At 36.0% G+C, this 22,872-nt stretch overlaps 1 protein-coding gene across 5 annotated transcripts in view; it reads right to left on the bottom strand.

Moving 5' to 3' along the window:
- The window catches only part of PTPRK (protein tyrosine phosphatase receptor type K), a 576,017-nt gene that overhangs the window by 41,751 nt on the left and 511,394 nt on the right, over window positions 1–22,872 (bottom strand). For 4 of the 5 annotated variants that reach the window (XM_032651570.1, XM_032651569.1, XM_032651573.1 and 1 more), the window contains one exon: window positions 937–1,075. In XM_032651570.1, the coding sequence (XP_032507461.1) occupies window positions 937–1,075 (139 nt within the window). The remainder of the gene's footprint in view (window positions 1–936; window positions 1,076–22,872) is intronic. The other variant, XM_032651571.1, reaches the window with a different exon arrangement.

Raw genomic sequence — 22,872 nt, 5'->3', positions numbered from 1 at the left:
GATTTATTTTGAGTACAAAATAACAATCAAAATAGTACATTATATGATTTAATATAATGTAAGCAACATCTTTTATTATATTCAATATAGTTAATGAATGACAAACACTTCTATACACCAAGGTATTTTAGGACTATACTCTGTACAGATTTGTTTTTAAATCCTTCCAAATTTTAATATTATTTAAAACATACAATTGGAAAGATTGGAGAGTTGTATTAATTTCTAAAACAATGCCTTACAGATAATGACACTTTATGGAATAGGAAAAAGCTCAAGTTATAAAAACTGTATTCTTTGAAATGTTTTCTGGTAGAAGTATACCTTAATCTCCCAAATAGAATTCAATTTAAATTCCTGTAGGTCTTAATATCTTCATATAATTCCAGAAGATGGCGATATTGGTTGATATAGTATAAAAGACTAATGCTCAATTTTAAAAAATTGACTCTTCATATTAAAGTGCTGAAATATTTAGTCAGTGAATATTAATATACAATTTTGTAAAATAATGCCCATATTCTTCTTATCTTATTTGTAGCCAACATTTAGAAAAACAGAGTAAGAGTACAAAATAATTCATAGACCATAACCCAAATATCATAATAAACTCTTATTTTGCCATTCGCAATACATGATGCTTCAAAACATAAGATACGTTAATAACTCAAGCGTTTGAGGAATTTAAATTCATACATTAATTTCAAGGTTAAATTGACAAAAAGTATATTTTATATCCAAAATTAAACTGCAAATAACCAATAAGAATTTATTTACAAAGCATAAGAAACAGACCCAGATGCTGGCAACATCATTAAAATTCAATTCTTGTTGTGTGTTCTAATTTAAAAGCACTCAGGGAAACAAAAAAGTGCTTCAAAACTAGTGACAGTGACATATGGTAAGTGGGTGGGACAGAACAAAATCAGGTCTTACCTCTTTTTTACAATTAATATGACAACTAGGAGCAGAAGGACGAACACCAAAATCCCAGCACTAATTCCTGCTATTTTCACCACTCTGTCTGTCTGCTTGGCTGGGTCTGGAATCACTTCTGGTTCTTCTGTTGCTGCTGCTAAATGAATCAAAAATATAAGTTACTGAAAGCAGCTAATTATCACAGAAAGGAAAATTATTCCCAGCTAAAGCTTACCACAAAAAGACAACTTATTTTATTTGAATAAAGACAATCTGAAAATATAAATATGGTAGCATGCTAAACTCCAGCATGAGAGACTTATGGTAAAGAGAAACTTTTGAAGAGAGATTTTGTTAACATAAAAAAATAAAAACTTAGAAATAGCTATCAAAGGGAACTATTTTTCTCCAAGTATCCTTAAAAGTAAGAACAGAGGAGTTTTAGCAAATAGTACAGTGGAAAGAGACAGGGTCAAATTTAGAGATTCATTCTTTATCACTTCATTCAATAATCCTTCTCCACTAAAATGCAAGGTGTTGTGCTTGGGCCTTTGTCTGGGACACAAAGGGTTAGGTTAAATAAATGCCTAGTCTAAGTGCTGGAGGTGTGAGTTTATGATATGGTAAAAAAGATTTGAAATAAACAGTTTGGAGGAAGACAAGAATAAGCAAAGGAAAACAGATTCATTAAGGAATATTTCACATTCTCTTAACAAATAAAAGCCAGGTAATAAACTTGGGAAACAGAAGTCTGAGAAGAGCTTCACTTTCTTTCTTTCTCAAAGCCACCACCATCCTCCACATACATACACAATTAATATTATAAATCCTACTCAATTTACAATCTCCAGTAACCCTTGGAAGACATCTTTCTTTACCTCATTTGTCTTGAAAACTGGCAAGGAAAGCATTATTATCTTCATTTTACAGATTAAAAAACCTGAGGCTTAGAGATATAGGACAGATTAGAAATTGCTCAAGAACAGAGACAAAAATCTAACATATCTTCTATCTTCTAAAGCAGCATATCTCAGTGTTTCCAGATCCATGGCCCCTCTTGCTAAGAATCTGTGTGACGGAGGACAGGTGATTCTTAGAATTGGGCACATTTGGGAAACTCTTAAAGCAGCCATCAGTGTCAAGAGATGATGGCTGAATGAACAAACAAAAGGATCCCTAAATCCAACCTCAGACCTTCCTAATGGATAATTCCCTTTTAAAATTACCCATTTTTCTACATTCCAATCCTTTCTTCTTTAGCTTCTCTCTCTTGGCTTCTTTACCCCCAAACCTCTGCTTTCACCTCCAGTTCTGCACATTTAAATATCCACTTCAGTTTTCCAACCAGCCACAGTTTCCTCCCAAAGGGGATGGACACAAGGTCGTTAACTTTTAATTTTTCCAAGTAGGAAATTAAAAAGAACTAATATATCTAATATCAGTGTCATTTCATAAAATGGTGCTTTAAAGGTAAACCAGTAGGAAACATAGTTTGAAGAAAAGTGTTAGAACACAGTTAACTTTGGAAAATAATTCACTATAACTGTCTTAATGTATCTATTTCAATTGGATAGGATAAAATCCCCATGGACCAGTATTTGGTACCCATTATTCTCAAGAAAGAAAAACAAGCCTTCAGTTTGTTTTTTCTGGTAAGCAAGGGAGTTTTCCTTTCTGACTTGACACTTTCCATTATATCCAGGCTTCAGGGAATTTCCAATCTCAAATAGAGGTAGTTCAGTGCTTACCACATTTCAAACTACATATTATGTTTCAATTCATCAAAACATGCATTAAATATAATGGAGATCTCTTCTTTCCCAAGAGCAACTTTAGAAATACATACGTATATCAGTGTGTGTGTATGTATAAATGTATGTGTGTATTTATGTATGTATACATATATATTCAATAAAAACAGGGGGAGTATATTTCAAAGTTGGATAAAAAGCTAAAAAGAATATATTTATTGTTTGTAATTCTCAAATTGGATTGGTTTGACACAGTTACTGCTTGAAATAGGGAGACAATGTTTGCTGTAGAAATCTCTTGAAAAAACTTCAGGGCATGCAACGAATCATTATTCACTATTTAAAGCTTATGCTCATAAGTTTCTGTGCTACATGTGGCTTTCAAAGGGTAATGATAATGATCCCTTTGTGATTTTCTGACTTAACTCACAGAATTAAACTTTCTGAAAGTCTTTGTAAGATTATTTCTTGTTCAGTGAGGTTAAAAAAAAAAAAAATATATATATATATATATATATATATATATTTTTTTTTTTTTTCAGTACGTGGGCCTCTCACTGTTGTGGCCTCTCCTGTTGCGGAGCACAGGCTCCGGACGCGCAGGCTCAGCGGCCATGGCTCACGGGCCCAGCCGCTCTGCGGCCATGTGGGATCTTCCTGGACCGGGGCACGAACCCGTGTCCCCTGCATCGGCAGGCGGACTCTCAACCACTGCACCACCAGGGAAACCCGGGAAATATATTTTTAATATAACATTTTAATTCAATTAAACACATGCTATTATGGAATAACTTTACAAACATATTATGCTGTAAGTAGCGTATGTTATATTTCATAAGAATCTTCAGAACTGCTAAGCTCCACCAGAAGCAGACAACCCTCACAATATACACAGGTGCAAAATGGACTATCATCACGAAGTACGAACATCCAGCCTTAATACTAACTGTGATTAATTATTATATAACAAAAGTGACATGTAGGTGATGGCTAAACAATTTCAAATACAGAAGATGAAGAATTTTTTTAAAGTCTCACTAAATAATATAGATTTGCTAATAAATTAATCTAAACATATTTCCAGAAAAGAAAAGCCAAATCTAAAAGTAAACTTCTGACCAAGGATACTGATAACCTTGCAGGTGTATTCAAGGTGCAAAGTACTGAAACATTTATAATCTATTATGTAAAACAGTGTTACTACTTCAAAGTCATAGAATATATGTACTTGTAAAACAATGGACTTCAATTAATATTTACCAAGTGGTTAAGAAAGAAAAAAACACCAAGTTCATTCATTTGAGTTGGGTAAGATTGCTTGTTTGTCATGATTACAACTCTTGTGCAAAAGAGTTGTTCGTCAATGCTTCAAATCATTATAAATCTTGAGCATTGAAGGCTAATCAAATTCTCCAGGAACGTATGATTTGGTGGTTGTTTTCCCCTGATTGTGAATCCTCCTCAAAGTCTTTAGCTATGACTTATTATTACTATTACTAACAGCATTTTTATTAAATGTCTGTATAAATTTATTACATTAGATACCTTAATCACATGTATTTCTCCCACTTCTTGCCCTGCTAAACCAAGGAACATAAATATCCTATTTAAAATCATTCAACCTTAGAAGATTCATTAATGGAAACACAAGCAGTAGCCCCTAAGTGAGCATTTTCTATTTTCTTCAAAGAGAGCAAAAAGCTATTATAGTGACTGCACCCCTGAACCCCGTTTATAATTTATGCACGTACACAAAGGCAATGTGGAGCACCTTTTCCAGAAATGCTTTCCTTTGCCATAAATCTTTACTTTTTTTATCTGCCAAAGAATATTCAAAGAGTTCCCAGTGTTCTGAAGCCTAGAGCAGCATGATTTTTTGGACAGTGGGAAAAAAACTAAGGCAGTATTTTACTTTTATGGAGCAAATTTATGAGATGCATTTTTTTGGCAAAAATAGTTAAAGCAACTTTATAAATTGTGTCCTTGCTCCCACTACTTAAAAGGAATTTACCTAAAACATTTAGGTAAAAAATACACAAATACCTAAAAATACATAAATTTAATTAAAAATTAAAATTACATAATAGCTGCAATCATACAAATGCAATGCATCTTCATGATGGATATGAGAGATAGAAGCCTCTAAGTACAATATATTAGGTGATCTCACAGCGGCTTTAGAGACACCATCGTCCTGCAAATTCTGCATATTCTCCAGGTATTTCACTAATGCTTTCTTTCCTCTTCAGTTATAATTCTGAAAAATTGTTCACACTGACTTTCCAATCATTACTTAAAATCCTATAATCAGGCTTATGTCTCCCAATGCCACCAACCCACCATCACCACCATCTCTAATGACTTACTGGTTACTGAGTTCAATGTACAACTTTTCTTATTTCATGCAACCTCTTGATAGCATCTGACATTGCTATCCACTCTCTCTTTGAAACACTCCTTTCCTAGGGCTTCCATTACTTGGCCATCTCCCAGTTTTCCTATGACTCTAGCTTTTCCTTTCCAGATCTCCTTTGTGAGTCCCTCCCTTTGTTTCCCTTAAAACTGGGTGCTGCTTTGAGTTCCTCAGCGACAACTTGAACCTCTTGATATAGTTTTCCGTACTTTCTGGCTTGATAATTTCATCCACTTCTGTCAGTTCAGTTGCCATCCATGCTGGTCACTCTCAAATCAATACACAGTAGTCCCCCCTTAACCAGTTTCACCTTCCATAGTTCCAGTTGCCTGTGGTAAACTGTGGTCCAAAAATATTAAATGGAAAATTCCAGAAATAAACACTTCATAAGTTTTAACTTGCATACTGTTCTGAGTAGCATGATGAAATCTTGCACCATCCCAATCCTTCCCACCCAGGATCCCCAACCATCACGTCATCTGCTCCTGACATCCAACCATCAACTTCATCATGGCTCCATGATTCAGGATCACCTGAAGCAGATGATCCTACTTCTGATACATTGTTAGAAGGTCAATAGTAGTAGCCTAACACTAGGACACAATGCTTATGTCATTTACCTCACTTCATCTCATCAGGTGGGCATTTTATCGTCTCACATCACTGAAAGAAGAAGGGTACATACAATAAGATATTTTGAGAGAGAGAGAGATGCCGTATTCACATATTTCTAACTAAGGCCTCCAACCTGAACTGCTGACCCATATAGTCATCTGATTCTTGTTACATGTCTGCACCTCAACGTAGGAAAGTCACCTTCAACACACTATATCCAAATCTGAACTCATAATCTTACCCTCAAACCGGTTCTTTCCCTAGTGTGTCACCTTTCAGAAAATGACACAACTTTCTACATAGTGTTCAAAGCCAGAAACCTGAGCATCATTCTTGAATCCTCCTCTCCTTATCTCTAGGATTAACATATCATCCAAACTGGAATGCTTTTGAAAGTAAAGGGGGATACTCTTAATAATTATGACAGGACAAAAGGCAAAAACTAGAATTGTCCTGGGCAAACTGGCAGGTATAATCACTTGACTTTTTTTTCCTCATACAATTAGTTGCAAAGTACTACTACTTCCTAAATATCTCCTGTCTCTACTTTTTCCATCCCCACTGCTACTGCCTTAACTCCGGTCAACATCATCCTTCACCCAAATTACAGCTGCCACCGGTCTTATCTCCCTGACTGCATTCTCTAAGCCTAGTCCACATCAAAACCAACATTGCAGCACATAGTCTTTCTAAGACTGTACCATGTCACTCCACTAATTAGAACCCTCCAACGGCTTCCCACAGCCGTTAAAATAAAGTTCATTAAAGCAGGGGCCATGCTTATTTTGCTTACCATTGTATTTCCAGTAGGACCTGGAAAGGAGCAACAGTACACAGTATTGGTTGCATAAATGAGAGAATAAAACTAAACCTGCCTATGGTTGATTGTAATGGCATAAAGAAAATCAGTTGTCTTTTTAAAAAAACACAAGGATATATTTGACCAGACATATATCTTGTTTTTCTGGGTGTTGGCATAAGACGAACTTGGTACATACATTTCTAAATTGTCTCTAGAAATTTCGACCCCTTCTGCTAGCCATTCTTTCACAAGGCTAACCTTTTCTACCGTCTGCCACATCTACCACCAAACCCAAGTGCAGGGAAATTCCAGCATCATGCGAAGTACAGGAGATTTGATATCAGCAAGACTCTATTTTAATTCTTAGCTCCTTCTCTTACTTGCTGTGTGGCAATAGCAAGTTAGCATCTCTTAGAGTTAATATCTCATCAGAAAGTAAAAATAATAACAGTGCCTATGTTATATAGCTTTTAGAAATAGTACGTGACATAATGACGGGAAATATTTTTTATAAACTGAAACACTCGTAGTGGAAAGCAGAAGTAGATGCTGCTGCCCTGGGTAGAGATGGCCTAGATGTTAGCCCTTTGGGCCTATCATATAAAAACTAAAAATTATGAATAGGGGAACTGACATTACTGAAAAAGTTTTAAAAAAATCTTAGCAGTCTATTGTATAAATATATAATGATGAGTTTTGTAAAGTGCATGTTATTAATTAAATAGTCTGCCACAGTGGATGTCTAAGCCTTAAGGGCATCTTGAAACATGCATTATTTAACTCAGGGATTCTTTGAAGTCACTTGCTTCATCATGTCATATGATCTTATGAAACTTGTCTTAGATTATTGAATAAAACACAGGGTCTGTCAGAGTTTTATATTGGTGAAAAGGGAAAACAGCTATATGTCACACATTTTCTTTAAATAATTAACTAGAATATAATTTTTGTTCTTGTTTAATAAAAATATGGGTATTATCTGAAAATTTCTGATGTGGAAAATAACAGTGCAGAAGTCTATGGAGGCTTTAAACAACTATGAAATTAAAGTATAGATTAATATTACAAATATTTAAACTTAATTTCACACTGCTTAAGGCAACTTTTTGTAGTCTTAGATTCTCTGAATTTGTTTTTAAAGCCATAGTTCAAAATGTTATATAAAATCCTGAAGAAATAATAGAAATACTTTTTGAAAAAGCAAAAGAAATAGGTATCACATTTCAGGAATGTACTTAAAAGTCAAAAACCATGTAAAATATTATTTTTTATTTCACAGTAATTTAATGAAGGGCAAATATTTAATTTTACATATGGATTTTCCATTAAGCTTCCCATTTCAACTTATTTAATTGGGTAAAGTAGAGACTTACTGTGTTCTCTTACTTCTTAAACACAGTGGAGTCTGTCTACCAAGTTACCTCTGAAATCTGTCCTTAATTCTCCATTCCATCTTCTCACTGCCTCAGATCAAGACCCAGTCATCCTGCTTTCTCACTAAGCCTTTCTGCTTCCCATGTAGGGCTCCTCAGATTTATCTTCTATATTGCCACCAAAATGAGTTTTCTAAGATGCAAATGTGATTAAATGACTCCTTTAACTGCTTTCCATTCAAGAGGAATGGCAAATGTTCTTGGTATGGCATATAAGGCCTTTCAATACGAGGCTCTAATCAACCTTTTCAATCTCATCTACTGACAATTACTTTAGGGCAGGGGCCCCCAACCCACCCGGGCTGCCCAGCAGGAGGTGATCTGCGGGCAAGGGAGTGAAGCTTCAACTGCAGCTCCCCATTGCTTGCATTACCTCTTAAACCAACCCCTCACCCCACCCCATCCGTGGAAAAATTGTATTCCACGAAACCAGTCCCTGGTGCCACAAAGGTTGGGAACCACTGCTTTAGGGTATCTTACAACCCGAATCAGTTAAAAGCATCAGCCATTCCCCAAATACTGAAATACTCCTCGATCTATTCCAGGGTTTGGCAAACTGTGCTCCCTTGGATTGCATCCAGCAGATTTTGACTGCAACTATTATTATGATTGCAAATATTCCACCTTACAAGGTAATGCCAAATGGTTACTGATTTAACATACCCATAGCAGTGTATGTAAACTCTGTTTAAATTACATCTTAAAACTTTGTATTATCAGACTTTTGTAATTTTTGCCAATTTAGTGCTAGAAAATGATATCTAATATGCATTTGATTACTAAAATCATCTTTGAGATACTTGTTTGAAATATTTATACGTACTTCTTTTCTGAAATGCTTGGTGTACAACTTTAACCCATTTTTTCCATTTGGGTTTCATCTTTTTCTTATCTGTTTATAGTAATACTTTATGTGTGAACACTAATCCATTTTCAGTTATAAGTGTTGCAAATACCTTCTAGTGGGTGACATTTCTTTCACTTTAAATATAGTATCTTGATGAATAGCAGTCCTTAATTTTAGTGAAGTCAAATATATTAACCATTTATTTGAATTTGTAAAAATAATCTCTTCTTTTTTCTCTAAAAGTTTTAAAACTGTATATTACATATTTAACCCTGGCTCTATCTGGAATTGCTCTCTGAGTATAGTATACAGTAGGAAGGTATTTCAGGTCCCTCCACCTGACATAAATATCCAGTTATCTGTGGACAAGTTTTCAATTGATCCAATGATCTACAAAACCACTTTTGTCCTATATCCAAATTATATAAACGGAGGAATTCAGTTTCCAGATTTTCCATTATTTCCCAAGAGGCAATATTCTGTACTGACATAACACTGTTTTAAGTACTATAGCTCCATAGTATGTTATAATATATGATGGGCATGTTTCCATGCCTAGTCCTTTTCCTCTGAAGTATCTTTACTGGTCTTTATGTTTTGCTACGGGTAACTTCTTCAGATTAAGGTCCAGCTGATAAATGATCCCTTCACTTCTGTTAAAGCTGCTGTCAAAGTAGTCCAGCCACAGCAAAAAGCTTATTTTTCAATTCGAACAATTGTGCTTCTCTTCCTAAAAGTTCCATTTGGTTCTTTGCAAATGGTTCTTTGTTTAGTAACTCTTGATAGTATCTTGCTAATCTTTATGATTTGCACTTTTGTTTCTTTATATATTTTGTACACAGCCTTTAGCTCTTTTGTATTCTGTACTTGACAACCCTAATCCCTGCAGTCCTCTGGGAATTAAGATCTGTTTTTTCTGCTATATCCCTCACAGTGAATTACTTTCATGAATGCTTGGGGACCTCTGATTGTGAGTTAATTGCTTTATGTTAGTCTGTGAGAATCCTGCAGACCTAAATTGATCATGCTTTCATCTAAAAAAGAGAACTTGCATCAGCTTCTGCCAGTAACCATGAGGTGACATAGGGCTCAGACCATCTCTGCACCCCTCAAAAGTACCAGCTCTATATTTTTGTTATAACAAAACAATTGATCTGGGTTTCAGTCCCCGCTCTGCCACTCACTAGCTGGGTAATCTTGAGTAAGTTATTTAACCACGGCATTCCTAAGTTTTCTTATCAGTAAAATAGAAATGATAAAAATATCTAGGTTCTAGGTCGATGGAAAGATGACATGTGCTAAAATACATAAAGTCCTTAGGACAATACTTGGTACATAAGGTGTCAGTAAGTGTAATAATTAAATAAAACATAATTAAATTCAGATGAAACTCTTTTACCAAATCTAGATTTTTGAACCATAGCTAATACGTGTTCAAATAAATAGCATCAAATGGAGAGAAGTCTAATTTCTAAAAGTACAGAGTTATTAACATCACTCTTTACCACATCCCATATTTGTCGAATACCTCAGGGGTACAAAAGACTGTATTAGGCTAAAAACCAGAAAGATGAACAAATGCTCTTCCTTTAGAGAGTATATAATCTAGAAGCAAAATGATAAGTACTTAAATAATTGTACTTATTAGCAGAATATGCCAAGTACTAAAAAGAGGAAAAACCAGGGGTCCTGAATAGGGGCATAGAACTGTATCTGGTTTGCTGACATCCTAAAACATTTCTTAGAATTATTCAACATCAAAGCCCAACTCTGATTTTTAGATAAGGAAAAAACTCAGAAGAGGTGAATGGCTTTTTCATGGTCACAGTATTAGTTATTGACACAATTAAAAATATAGTTCATGCTTCCTGACTCCTATTTAGCACTTTCACTTGGGAGAAATGTGATTAGCCACCTATTTTAGGAATATTTTTTGCCACTACGAACTCAAAGAGAGAGCGAGAGTGAGAGAAAGAGATCAGAGAGGTATCAACTTCAATCACTACCTAAACATAAGAAAGGAGTAAAGTTGGAGAGATAAAAGTACAAATAAATTGGCAGTCAAACCAAATCCTTTCTAGAAAAAATCAGTCATGAGTAGATAGATGGATGAATGGAATCTTAAATCCGTGAAGAAGGTATGGTTTTCCTTCCTTTCATTAATAAATGAATTAACTGTTGTCCCTGGCATGTACCTGGCACAGTTCTAAGCTCTGAAGATTCACCACTGAACAAGACAGAGAATATCTCTGCTCTCATGCAATCTACATCCCTGTGTTGTGAAGCAGATGAGACGCAAGTAAATAAGCATCATCTGATAGTGAGAAGTTCTACACTGAGAATTAAAATAGGGGATGAGGCAGAAGACCATGGTGACCTCTTTAGATTCAAAGGTGAGGGACGATCTCTCTGAACAAAACCTGGAGGTAGATAGTGTGGCTTTTTACTGACAAAAGGAAGAGTGTACCATATCAGTAGCAAAATGTTTTGAATACCTTTTCTCTGTACTAGGTATTAAAGGGGGTTCAGAGATTATAGAGCTGTCTACCTGATTTTAAAAAAATGTTATTTTTTTAAACCTCAAGTAATACAACGAATGTGATCAACGAATAACAGTAGAGTGAATTAAAATTAACTTGGGGAAGTAAAAAAAATAAGAAGACCAATAATATAATGCTATGACCCTGGGGAATAATGAGCTGGCCAACATTTATGCCAAAGGTACAGGAAGTGGAAAGGAAAGTGTAAATGATAAGGAACTACACTTTCCACATACTAATTATTATGTGTAGGACACCCAAGTAGTAGTGGCCTATTAAGAATAAAGTAGATTGAGCTGAAGATTACTGAGAAATAAGTCAAAACAAACAACGCTGGATCACATATACACACAAAGTGTTTATAAAATTAGGCTACAGAACAACTAAACCTGAACCTTAAAGTGAAATGTTTATAAAGTGATAATGTAGATATCTGGTGTTGTTGGGGGAAAAAAGCTTCATGATAATGTCAGTGATATTTTTTTCTCCTATAAACTACAAGATCAGGAAAGTCTCTTCTTCAGGGACAAATCTGGAATATTAAAATCCAGGCACTGCATTTAATTAAAAGGCAAATGCACTTGACATTTTTGTTGGCACAGAACTCAGAATGCTAGATCTGGGCCAGTCATCCCAATATGTCATTTAGAGCACAAACAGGAAGCACACACATACACACACACACTTGAATGTAATATAATTTGAAATAATAAAGAAACAGAAACCAAAGAAAACCTTTATTAGCGCTCAAATGTGGATGTGATAAGGATGTGATGTAATCTAAAATAAATATGACCTACCTTTAACCTATTTCCATTTTCGTTATTTGTAAAATGGGGTTAAGATTAGCTGCTTTGGGGCTGCTTTTAGTTATGAATCCCACTTTCATTTTCAGCAGGTCATTTTCCACCAAGGCTTGGAAAATTCATTAATCTGGCATATCTCAGGAGAGCATGCAACATGGTTTAAATCATATTAATAGAGGTTGCAGTGCAATTTTCACAGGTGTTTATTTACTAAATTATAGCCTGCCTTAATATTGTACAGAGGAGCCAGATTAAAAAGTGATTTTATTTGAGTTCCAGCTTTTCTAAGATAATTTAGTATAAAGTCTAAATGATTAATAAATGTTTTAGAACTTGAGATTGGTTTTAATCCTAAAATATCTTTTGGCTGTGAGTGAACAGTTAGGAGCCACATTTTTAAATGGTTCTTGATGGTCTAAAGTTATCTAAGCCCTGGCTATATTTCACAATTTCTACTTCTCAAAATATCTAGCAAACACTTAAATCCAAGATACTTTAATCAATTACATTTTGTACACTTCTAGATAATAAGCCTTATTTTTACACTCAAAGCCCTCCCCTTGTCTAAACAGGACCCCTTCAATAGAAAATTTCTATCTCCTCAATGAAGGCTTCCTCTGTTCTTCAATCTCACCCTCTTCTGAATTCCTATGCCCTTATAGATTCTGTTTCTTACCTGTACTGTAAATCACAGCCTAATAGAGGTAGGGTGGAGTTTTGGGAGGAGCAAGGTTAACATTCACTGATTATATGAACTCGGAGGAAATTAGACATCTTCTTTGAATATCAGTTTCTTTTATGAAATGGGGCAATAATACTCTTTCATACATATTCTAAGGAGTAAATGAGATAATCTTAAAGAAAGTTCATCAAGGTTTGTTTCCTATGTGTGTTTTCCATATCTTTTCTTCTTTGAGGGCATACACCAGCATCTCTCTCTCTCTCTAGCAAATAGTAGGGATTCAGGAAATACTTGATCTCCAAATCCCTCACATGAGTTAGAGATTTAACCACCAATAATCTGCACGACACTGTTTGGGAGACAGAGTTTTATAGTGTAAATGCAAATAGGCTACCTAAGATTTTTGCCTATTATTTTAAAAGGTATGTATTTGGTATAAATTCATTCTCAGAAGAAGAATGCCCATCAGTGGTGGCTTCAGTTCTCCCATACCCTGAGAAATATCCTCTTCTCTTTTATCCTCGCTTTATATTCCACTGTGACTAATTTTTAAACCACGGTGGGTTTTTTGTTTTGTTTGTTTTGTCTTTTTGCCTGTTTGCCATCCCAACTGTTGGTCCCTTACTTTTCTTCCCTTAAGAGCTAATTCTCAGAGCCCTCAGACAACTGGCCTCATTTTTCTTTGACCTTTAGTATATTTGCTTTTTCAATTACCTCCAAGCTCACTGAATCCACTGCTCACATACTTCTTCCACTTTCTGTTTTGAATTCCTTAAAGCTGGTTTCTAAGTACCTCACTCCAAATGAGTCCTGCTACTGTCAAGGACTCCTAGCTTATGGGGAAAAAGAAAAATGTCATTTATTCTGAAGAGATCTCTGAGGCACTGTCCCCCAGTATGACCAGATCCTACAGCTGGGTTCCCGGTCCTCAGTACTCGCTGGCAGATCTGCTCTTCTTGGACAATGCTGAACCACAATTCTTCCATTAACCTCAATGTGAACTTGCTCTTTTTCATGGGCTTCTCTGAGCCTTAGATTTTATAAGCATATTTCTTTTCCAGTCCCCCCAACCTAATACGTTTTTATATTTTGGGGATATAGAAAGCCAAACGTTTCAAAGGAAAATTGTGCTCTTCTACAAAGTTTATACACACTTGGTAGATGATGTGCTAGATCCTGTCTAACCTTAAGTACTGGAGATCACTACGTAAACCAACATGCTCTGACACAGAGATAAGACACTTACTTCATAAAATCCCATCCTCAATACACTGTTCTTCTTTAAGAATACTGAACTTCTCTTACCTGTAGTGAACTCAATAGTGGGATTAGCAGAAGCCAGGAAAAGGGCAACAGAGGTAAAGCAAAGATTAAAATCTGAACAATGAAGTATAACTTGAGGAACTGTGATCATTAAAGACAGTCAATAAATTATTAATAATAACATCACGTGCATACTAACAATTATTCCAAGATTCTTAACTGAAGATTGATTTCTAATTGCCTTGACAAAGAACAAGGTGAAATTACAAGCAAAAAAATCAGGTAAAATCATAGGCTCTACTGTTTTTCTTATTGGTTTTTGCAGCATAATAATTCCTTCAATTTTGCAAGAATAAAGATTAGTGTCTGTTTTAACTCTTTCATTTCCTTCTTTCAACTTCTTTTCCTTTCATTTCCTCTAGATAAGGTTCACTCGGTTTGCTCCACATCTCTTTTCCATATCATATTAGATCTGTGAGATTTCTCCAAAAGCTTAGTCTTGAGTCTGCAGAAAACAAGAGCAGTAGTGTGTGTGCATATGTGTGTGTGTGTGTGCCTCACACAGGCTCTCCACTCTCACCTGCACAGCCATGTTGCACCTGTGATTTCCAAGCTGCATTTATAAGGGGTGAACTGGCAAAATTCCACCCACTACTCTTTCATTAGAAGTGGACACAGAATCAAAAGGAATTGAATCCAAATCGACACAAGACAGCTGGCCCCATCCCTCTCTGGTAGCAAAATGAATGAGCCTTGACAAGGAGTGTGAATTCGCTTGTGAACAGGCAGTTCCCAGGCAGCGCAAACTTTGTGCTCAGTCATGGACATGTTTACCTGCTACCAACGGATAGTGGGAATGAGTAGGTCTGATTATTCTAAATGATGAGCCCCAAAACATGCTGATGGGAGACAAATTCAATCCTGGGTTTCAACTGTGCTGTGTTCAAAGAAAAAAATATTCTTCTCTTTGCAAGGTATCCTTATATCACAGGGGATTTCATAAAAGGAACCAACCATGACACAACTCTCGCTGGAAAGGAAACCACACTGGAATTAGGTTCCTGCAGTCATATCATAATCCACCCGAATTTACCTTCTCAACATCCTCTAACCTGCCTCATAGGCCTGAAGAAATAGAACATCTGGCTAATGACTGAGGGCTTCATTTTGTAGCAGGAAAGAAGGATGCCAGGTGTGACACGTGCTTCTGAGGACACACCTGATGGTTTCTAAAAGAAGGAGTGAGAGTCTGAAGACTCTCAGGGTAGCTTTAAGAAGGAAAGAATGGGGAAGGAAGGAGAGGTGTCCTTAAAGGAAACCTCTTGTGGAAGGTCTAAGTATAGAAGCATGCTTTTCACTGATGGTAAAGGAACTAAGTGTACTTAAGTCAGCTATAATTCCCCTATTTATCCCTTCTTCACCATTACAGTCTTCCTTCAGGACAAGACCTTGAATAACCATATTGCTTGCAGTTTGAACCATTTAATCTGGTGGAACAAAATGGGGTGGGTACATGGGTGGGAAGGGATGGGCCTGATTTGCTCCATTTCCTCGGATCTGGGAAGCCAGTTGGCTTTTAAAATGGATCAGTAAACTATGGTCTTATAAATCCTCTTGTTTTCCAGTAGCATTTTTAAAGAAAAAGACAAGATTAATGATTCCCTATTATGTTTGCAATACAATAAATGCATAAATTTAGTATCAAGTTTAAAAAAGTGCTATAGGGTATGAAACTAGAATTACATTTTAACTAATCTCTGAAAACTACTAGAATTTATCAGAGAATTTACAAGCAATTTTACGCAGCACACCATGGTAAGAATAAACATATTTTACTGTTCTGCATAGCTAAGGGAAGAGACCCACCTCTGGACAGGAACAGAGAGGGTGCCCAGCTATACTAGTGTTCCAATTAAGAACTGAGAGGAAGGCAGGGAGCTTCTATCAGAGATCAGTGGTTACCACTCACTTGGGCATCTGTATGACTTAAACGTGTATATTGAAACCAGTACCCCTCTTTAGAGAGGACCAGACAACCTCAGACCCATTCATCTGTTCTGTAGCCCTTCCCTACTAACTTCTTATTGGCTCCATCTCTCTGGAGAACTCTGAGTAATACACTACCATTCATATTATTTCCAGCACTGAATTTGCCTCCAGCGTGTTTGAACGTCCTATATTTTGCTATGGTTTACTATTAAAACTATTCTGGGAAGTATTCTTTTCAAAAATATGATAAAAACAAAGAAACAATCACTTCTCAAGTAGTATATTTTAAGATAGAACCATTTTAATCTCTTATTTTTGCAATCAGAGAACATCTCTAGGGCAATCAGATAATTCAGAGATTTTAGTCTCTGTCCATCCATATTTTTGTTTTTAAAACAGGCATTGAACCTACTCATGAAGTTCAAGCTACTTAAATATTCCAAGTCATAACAGTAACTCAATCCTTTAAATATATAACATTTCAAGCCATATGAGCACACTAAAATATTTCTTTGTGACAGCTGTGTAAACATCTGGATAAATCATATCCTATCATGTCACCATGTACTTTAGCAACTGAAAGTCGATTCTAAGCACATGACCACAACTACTCGCAATGTAACAGATGATGCTCTCAATATAAGACTATGTTGCTATGGCATCAGCAAACCACAATCTTATGAGTCCTTTTGTCTACCCAGTACATTTTTTAAGGGAAAAGAAAATATTAATGGTTACTATTATATGTTTGCATTTACAATAAATATAAATTCAGTAGCAGGAATGGAAATTAATAATTTAATAGTTTTGTAGTACATAAAATTAGAACTACATTTGAACTGATCTAAGATAATTCCCAGAATTTACCAGTAGACTTTGCAGTATTACCACTACATTTTTGCAGTTCATTAGCATGCACCAATAAAATGAATATGAAAGAATACAATGTAACAGCAATATTTACCTTTTCAAGGAAGGCCACACAGTGCTAGTGTATTTTGCAGTACAACAAGCATATCTCTGACATATATGGAATAGATTCTACAAAGCTAAAGGAATTTACCAGCCCTTTTAAATTAGATTATCTCAAGCTATTTCCAAATCCCCAACAAACACTGAAACAGAGTTTTGTATTCTAGGTATGTGAACTTGGCTAACAAAAAAGATTTGCATAAGACATTCTTTCCCTATGAGGCCAAGTTTTGTTTTTCTTCATTAGTTTCTATAAATTCTTATTCCAAAGTCTCTGATTCAGACAGTTTGTTTTCTCCAACTTTTGTAATATCAAAGTTATCTAAGCTGAACCTCAAAGGAGACAAGATATTCTTATATATTTTTGCTAAATTGTCTTACCTTATAGAGAAAGACTACATAAACACATTTAAATAAAGATGAAAATCAATGGTTTGCAGTTTAGAAAACACTGGTTATATCCTTGCTCAAAAAAGATAAAATGCCGACTAAACAGCTACACCTAAGATACATATTCGTTTCCAACTGTCTCTGTAACAAATTTACCATAAACTTGGTGGCTTAAGACAACACCCATTTATTCCCTTACAGTTCTGGGGATCAGAGGTCCAAAAACAGTATAACTGGGCCAAAATCAAAGTATTGGCCTGTTTATGCTCCCTCCAAAGGCTCTAAGGGAGAAGACCATCCTTGGCTCTTCCAGCTTTGGCAGCTGTTAGCATCACATCACTCCAACCTCTGTCTCTGTGGGCATGTTGTCTTCTCCTCTGGGTGTCAAGTTTTCTTTTGCCTCTTTCTTATAATATACACATGATTGGATTAGGGCCCATCCAGTTAATACAGGATAATCCTCTTGTCAAGATCCTTAATTATATCTGCAGATATTCCTTTTCCTTATGAGGTCACATTTATAGGTTCCAGAGATCAGAACCTGATAGTTTTAGGTGGCCATTATTCAGCCTATTAAAATCTGTATGCTTTCTAATGTGTTTTAAAGAATATTTTTCCAGATAAACGTGGTAGGTAATCAAAAGAATCCCAAAGGAAAGAAATCAAAGTGATGGTGCTGAGTGGCAGGGAACAGAGAAGACAAAGATGACAATTTGCCACCTTTGACAGTGCTTGTCACAGGTCTGCTTCTCTTCATTCCCACTGTTTAGTTATTTGTTTTTATTGCTAACAGAACCTCTCCGCATTCTGCACACACTCATACACACAGTAGCTAGAGAAGGGCCTGTAATGAGCTTCAAAACTTTATTATTCTATGTGTACAATGTACCAAAATGTCCTTCCTTTAAATCAGGTAAGATAACACAATGCAGTCATAATAGCTGTTTCTCAAGAGCTGAAGGGCTATATGTGGAAAAGGTATGAGAATCATTCATATACGCCAACCTTATTTTCACAAAGCCCTTAATATAATGAAAGGAGTATATACCCTAATTCCTATACCCTAATTCCTCTTGCTTCATCACATGTTCCAAACTCTTTGCCTCTCCAGCTGCGGTCCTGCTCTATTTCTTTGTTGCAAGTCCAATCTCCTTTGTTCCTTCAATGTCTATCTCAAATCCATCTTTTCCATGACGCTTCCACCACTTGCTCTGGTAACAAATTACCACTTCATATATGAAAATCTCATGGTCTTTTTTTGAAAAAAATCTTTTTAAAATTAGAATCTCACTGTCTTTTAAAAAAAGGTCTGGATTATTCCTTGTTTCATACTTCATTAAATATACATATATTTTCCCCATTACACTGTGAGCTCCTTAAAGGCAAGGACTGTCTTACTCAGGATGGATGTTCTTTGACCGGGTCCCCATCCCTATCCATCCATATGTTGCTAAAGAGACTTTCATATGGCTGAGGTTCAATAACTGTTCAATTAATTAAGCTTGTTCTCTACTTTGGACAAAGTAGTTCTGACTATATGACTTTGCTTCCCCAGTCAAATTATAAAGGAGAAATACGATCTTTTCTTAGTAAAAAGGATAGTTACTATAAGACACATAATATATATTTCTTAAGGATTTGAATGACTAAAGAGGGGCAAGATTTATACTTGAAATTGGTTATTTTAAATAGCTACCCAGAATAAAAATTATTGTTTCAAAGAAGAGAAATAACTGTTAAAGGAGTACATTATAGCATATGCTTTAGTCTTTCAAATGATATAATTTCTCTGGGGAAAAAACCTCTTTCAAAGTGTACATTCAAGTAATATGTACTATCAAATAGTACATCACTTTTAAAATTTCAAAATATAGGAGATCAGAGACAAATTTATTTTATCCAAGCCAACAAGTATAGAGTCTTTATTTGTTCAACAAATACTTGAATACTTTTACATGCCAGGTGCTGGATAGATGCTGGGGATGTATCAGCCCGTAAGAGTTAGAACCTATCTTTTTAGCTTAAAGGGGAAAAGAGACAGTATACAGCTAATTGTGATAAATCTTCTGACATAAAAGATAGGGTATTATGAGAAGATTCTAATCTAGTTTGGAGAATAAGAAAAGGATAATTATACTGAGGCCTCAAGGGTGTGTGCCAGTGAGACAAAATGTTGAATGAATAGATACTGCGGTCATAGGGCTGTAACTACGCAGAGAGGTCAGAGATAAGAGAAACAGGTTTGCGAGCATCCCACTATAGAATATTAGTATACTGTAGTATAGTGACTGCAGCCATACTAAAACCTTGTAGCAAGAGTACAAGGAAGAGGGCCCAGATCCAAGCCCTGAGTAGGGGTTAAAAACAAAGGTAACAGGGTGGGTAAGCATTTCAGACAGGTTCAAAGGCCTTCTTGCAACAAGCAATTAAAGACAGCTTAGTATGGCTAACTAGTGGGAACTGACACAAGGCCACACTTGAGAGCTAGGTTACAACCAGATAATGCAGGGCTTTGTAGGCCACACTAAAGAGTTTTTTTTTTTTTTTTTTTTTTTTTTTGCGGCATGCGGGCCTCTCACTGTTGTGGCCTCTCCCGTTGCGGAGCACAGGCTCCGGACGCACAGGCTCAGCGGCCACGGCTCACGGGCCCAGCCGCTCCGTGGCATGTGGGATCTTCCCGGACCGGGGCACGAACCCATGTCCCCTGCATCGGCAGGCAGACTCTCAACCACTGCGCCCCAGGGAAGCCCCCACACTAAAGATTTTAAGCTTTATTTTAAGAGCATTTGGAAACCACAACGAGTATTTTAAACAAGTGTCATAAACAGATTTTCATTTTTAAATGTTCTCTCTGGTTAGAATATGAAGAGGCAGTAGGAAGAAGGCAATGGCAGACTGGAAGGACCAGCTATGGTGATACTACAGCGGTGCACACAAGACATGAACGTGGCTTTGACTGAACTAGTAGCAGTGGCCATGGGGAAGAAAAACAGACAGATTTAAGAAATGTAGGTAGTGGATTAATAGTGTTTGATGATTGGTTGGATAGGGGATGTTAGGAAGAGAAAAGAGTCAACCATAATTCCCAAGTATTTGAACTACTCAGTGGATGGTAGTGATATAAACTGAGATAAAGAACACTGGAATATGGGCAAGTTGTAGGGGGGTAAAGATCAGATTAGTTTTGAACTTCTTGAGTCTATGTGCCAGTGAGAAAGAGATATTACAGCTACAGGGCTGTAACTCGGAAGAGATATCTAAGAGATACAGGTTTGAAAGTCATCCTAAAACAGAACATGACTGCAGCTATGGTAAAGTCTTGTACAGCAAATCCAAGTGAGAGGAGAAGAGGGCCCCTATCCAAGCCCCAAGAAACACCAAAAAAGGAGTAAAAGCTGGCAAAACATGCTAAGAAATTGTGGATGGAAAAAACCCCCCAACCAACCATGATAGTAGGTTATTATGGAAGAAGCCAAGGAAAGCAAAACTCTTGGTTTAGTCCTATTCTAAGTTTAGATAGACAGGGGAAGTATTTACCCAAAAGGTTATTTTTAATTGTGATTTTTCAGTATGAGAACTAGAGGGGAAGGAACATGTTTATTTGGACATTTTCAAATTGCACAAAAGACTTAAGTTCTTTGTAAAGTGAAAAAAATATATATATATTATTTTAAACCTCATGCATGGAATAAATGAGTTACTAAGTATGATACATCTAAAGCCTATAATCCATTAATAGATAGCAACTAGAAATTGACAAGGAGCATTTTGGGGACAAATCTGATAAAGCAGTTGACAGTATATCAACAGTTCTCCAAAAGTTTACAGTCCATGAAAATTTTATCTACATATGTGGTTTTGTATTATAATGATGAAAATATTATATCTAGCTTGTATTTTTATGAGATCTCTCTGTAAATATCTTAGAAAGAGTTTACAGGTTTGTTTTACTGTTATTAGAATAGCCAAAGAACCAGGTATGACACCGTTTTACAGATCAAAAGGGCAGCAGGAAAAATTGCTGTGTACTCTGGGCAAGTTACTCTGCTTTGTTGAGACCCAATTTTCTCAAGTTTAAAATGGGATAAATCCTGCCCTTTAGGTTTGTTTTGAAGATCACTGAATACATATTTAGATCATTGAATATACATCTGGAAGTGCTTTGCACATAGCAGGAACTTAATATATAGATATAAGTATCAAAATTATGGAGTAAAAAATTACTGGCATGCAACAGACAACACACTTTGGCAAGATTACATAATTTTGAAAAATATTACTAGCATTTTTTTGCATAGTGTCTCATGCAAACCTTTTTCAAATTATTTTTAAAATGGAACAGGGATTCAGTGGTAGATGAGGAAGTTATTAATCATTTTATATTATTTCTCTTCCCCTTGCAATAAACAGAACACATCTTCACACTGAAATTGTGGCTTACCCAACATTCTAACCATCTCCCCATTTCATTCATTCAGTTTGTATTTGTTAATTCATTTAATAAATATTTTTGAGCACCTGCTGTGAAAGCGGCTGAGGGCAGACTCAAGGGTGACCCAAGCCCTGCTCTCATGGAGCCTACAGTCCAGAAGGGGAGACAGATGTTAAACAAAAAATTATAACTGAGTTCAGTGCCACAAAGGAAAAAGACAATTCACTTCTTTTCCAGACTTGACTTATATTTCACAGCGCCCAGAGAAGTCTGGATTCTTGAGGGACCTCACCACTTGTCTCATAATTTACAACAATCACTAGTCTGGCCCCATTAATGTACACAGCTAACACACACTTTCACTAGCAAGAGAAGAAAATACCTAACATCACCATGTGAAGACTAAAGTATTTTCACTTATTTATCGTATCTTGGAACAGTGCATACATCATTTTTCTTAGAAGCAGACTCTACTAGCATGATTCCCAATAGACAGAATTGTTTGTCCCTCTAGCAAATAGGTGATTATTGTCTGGCTGTTCATTAGTTCATTCACTGAAGAAATATGTACGTTGGGCAAAAATGTAAGTCAAATGGTATAGTTAGCACATGAAAATGAGTTAAGACAGCGCCTGCCTTCAAAGAGTTCGATGAATCTTTCAGGAAATTGTGCGCCTAAAAGCCAAAGTGACCTTCTAAAAATTTTTTTCACAACTTCCTCTGTTGAATGAATGATTACTTAAGAGCTTCTTAAATGCCAAGTTCTTTTGATATATTATTTCAATCAACTTTCACAAGCACCTATAAGGCTGGGAGGAGGTATTTGTATCTTCCTTTACAGATGAGGATGAAGACACAGAGGCTGGTATCACCTCTTCCCTGGTCTACCTGGCAGTGCTTCCCTTATTGAAGTTTCTGATTCCAAGTCCCACTCAACTCTATCTATCTCCAGCATTCATGTGTGGTTTTCCTACTATTGGCCTGTTTAGTATCTTACAAAACTTTCAGAGAAAATGAAA

This window comes from Phocoena sinus, chromosome 12 (genome assembly GCF_008692025.1).
Source record: "Phocoena sinus isolate mPhoSin1 chromosome 12, mPhoSin1.pri, whole genome shotgun sequence".
Classification (NCBI taxonomy): domain Eukaryota; kingdom Metazoa; phylum Chordata; class Mammalia; order Artiodactyla; family Phocoenidae; genus Phocoena; species Phocoena sinus.
Note: the sequence above shows the minus strand (reverse complement) of the source record. Positions and strands in the feature narration are given on the sequence as shown.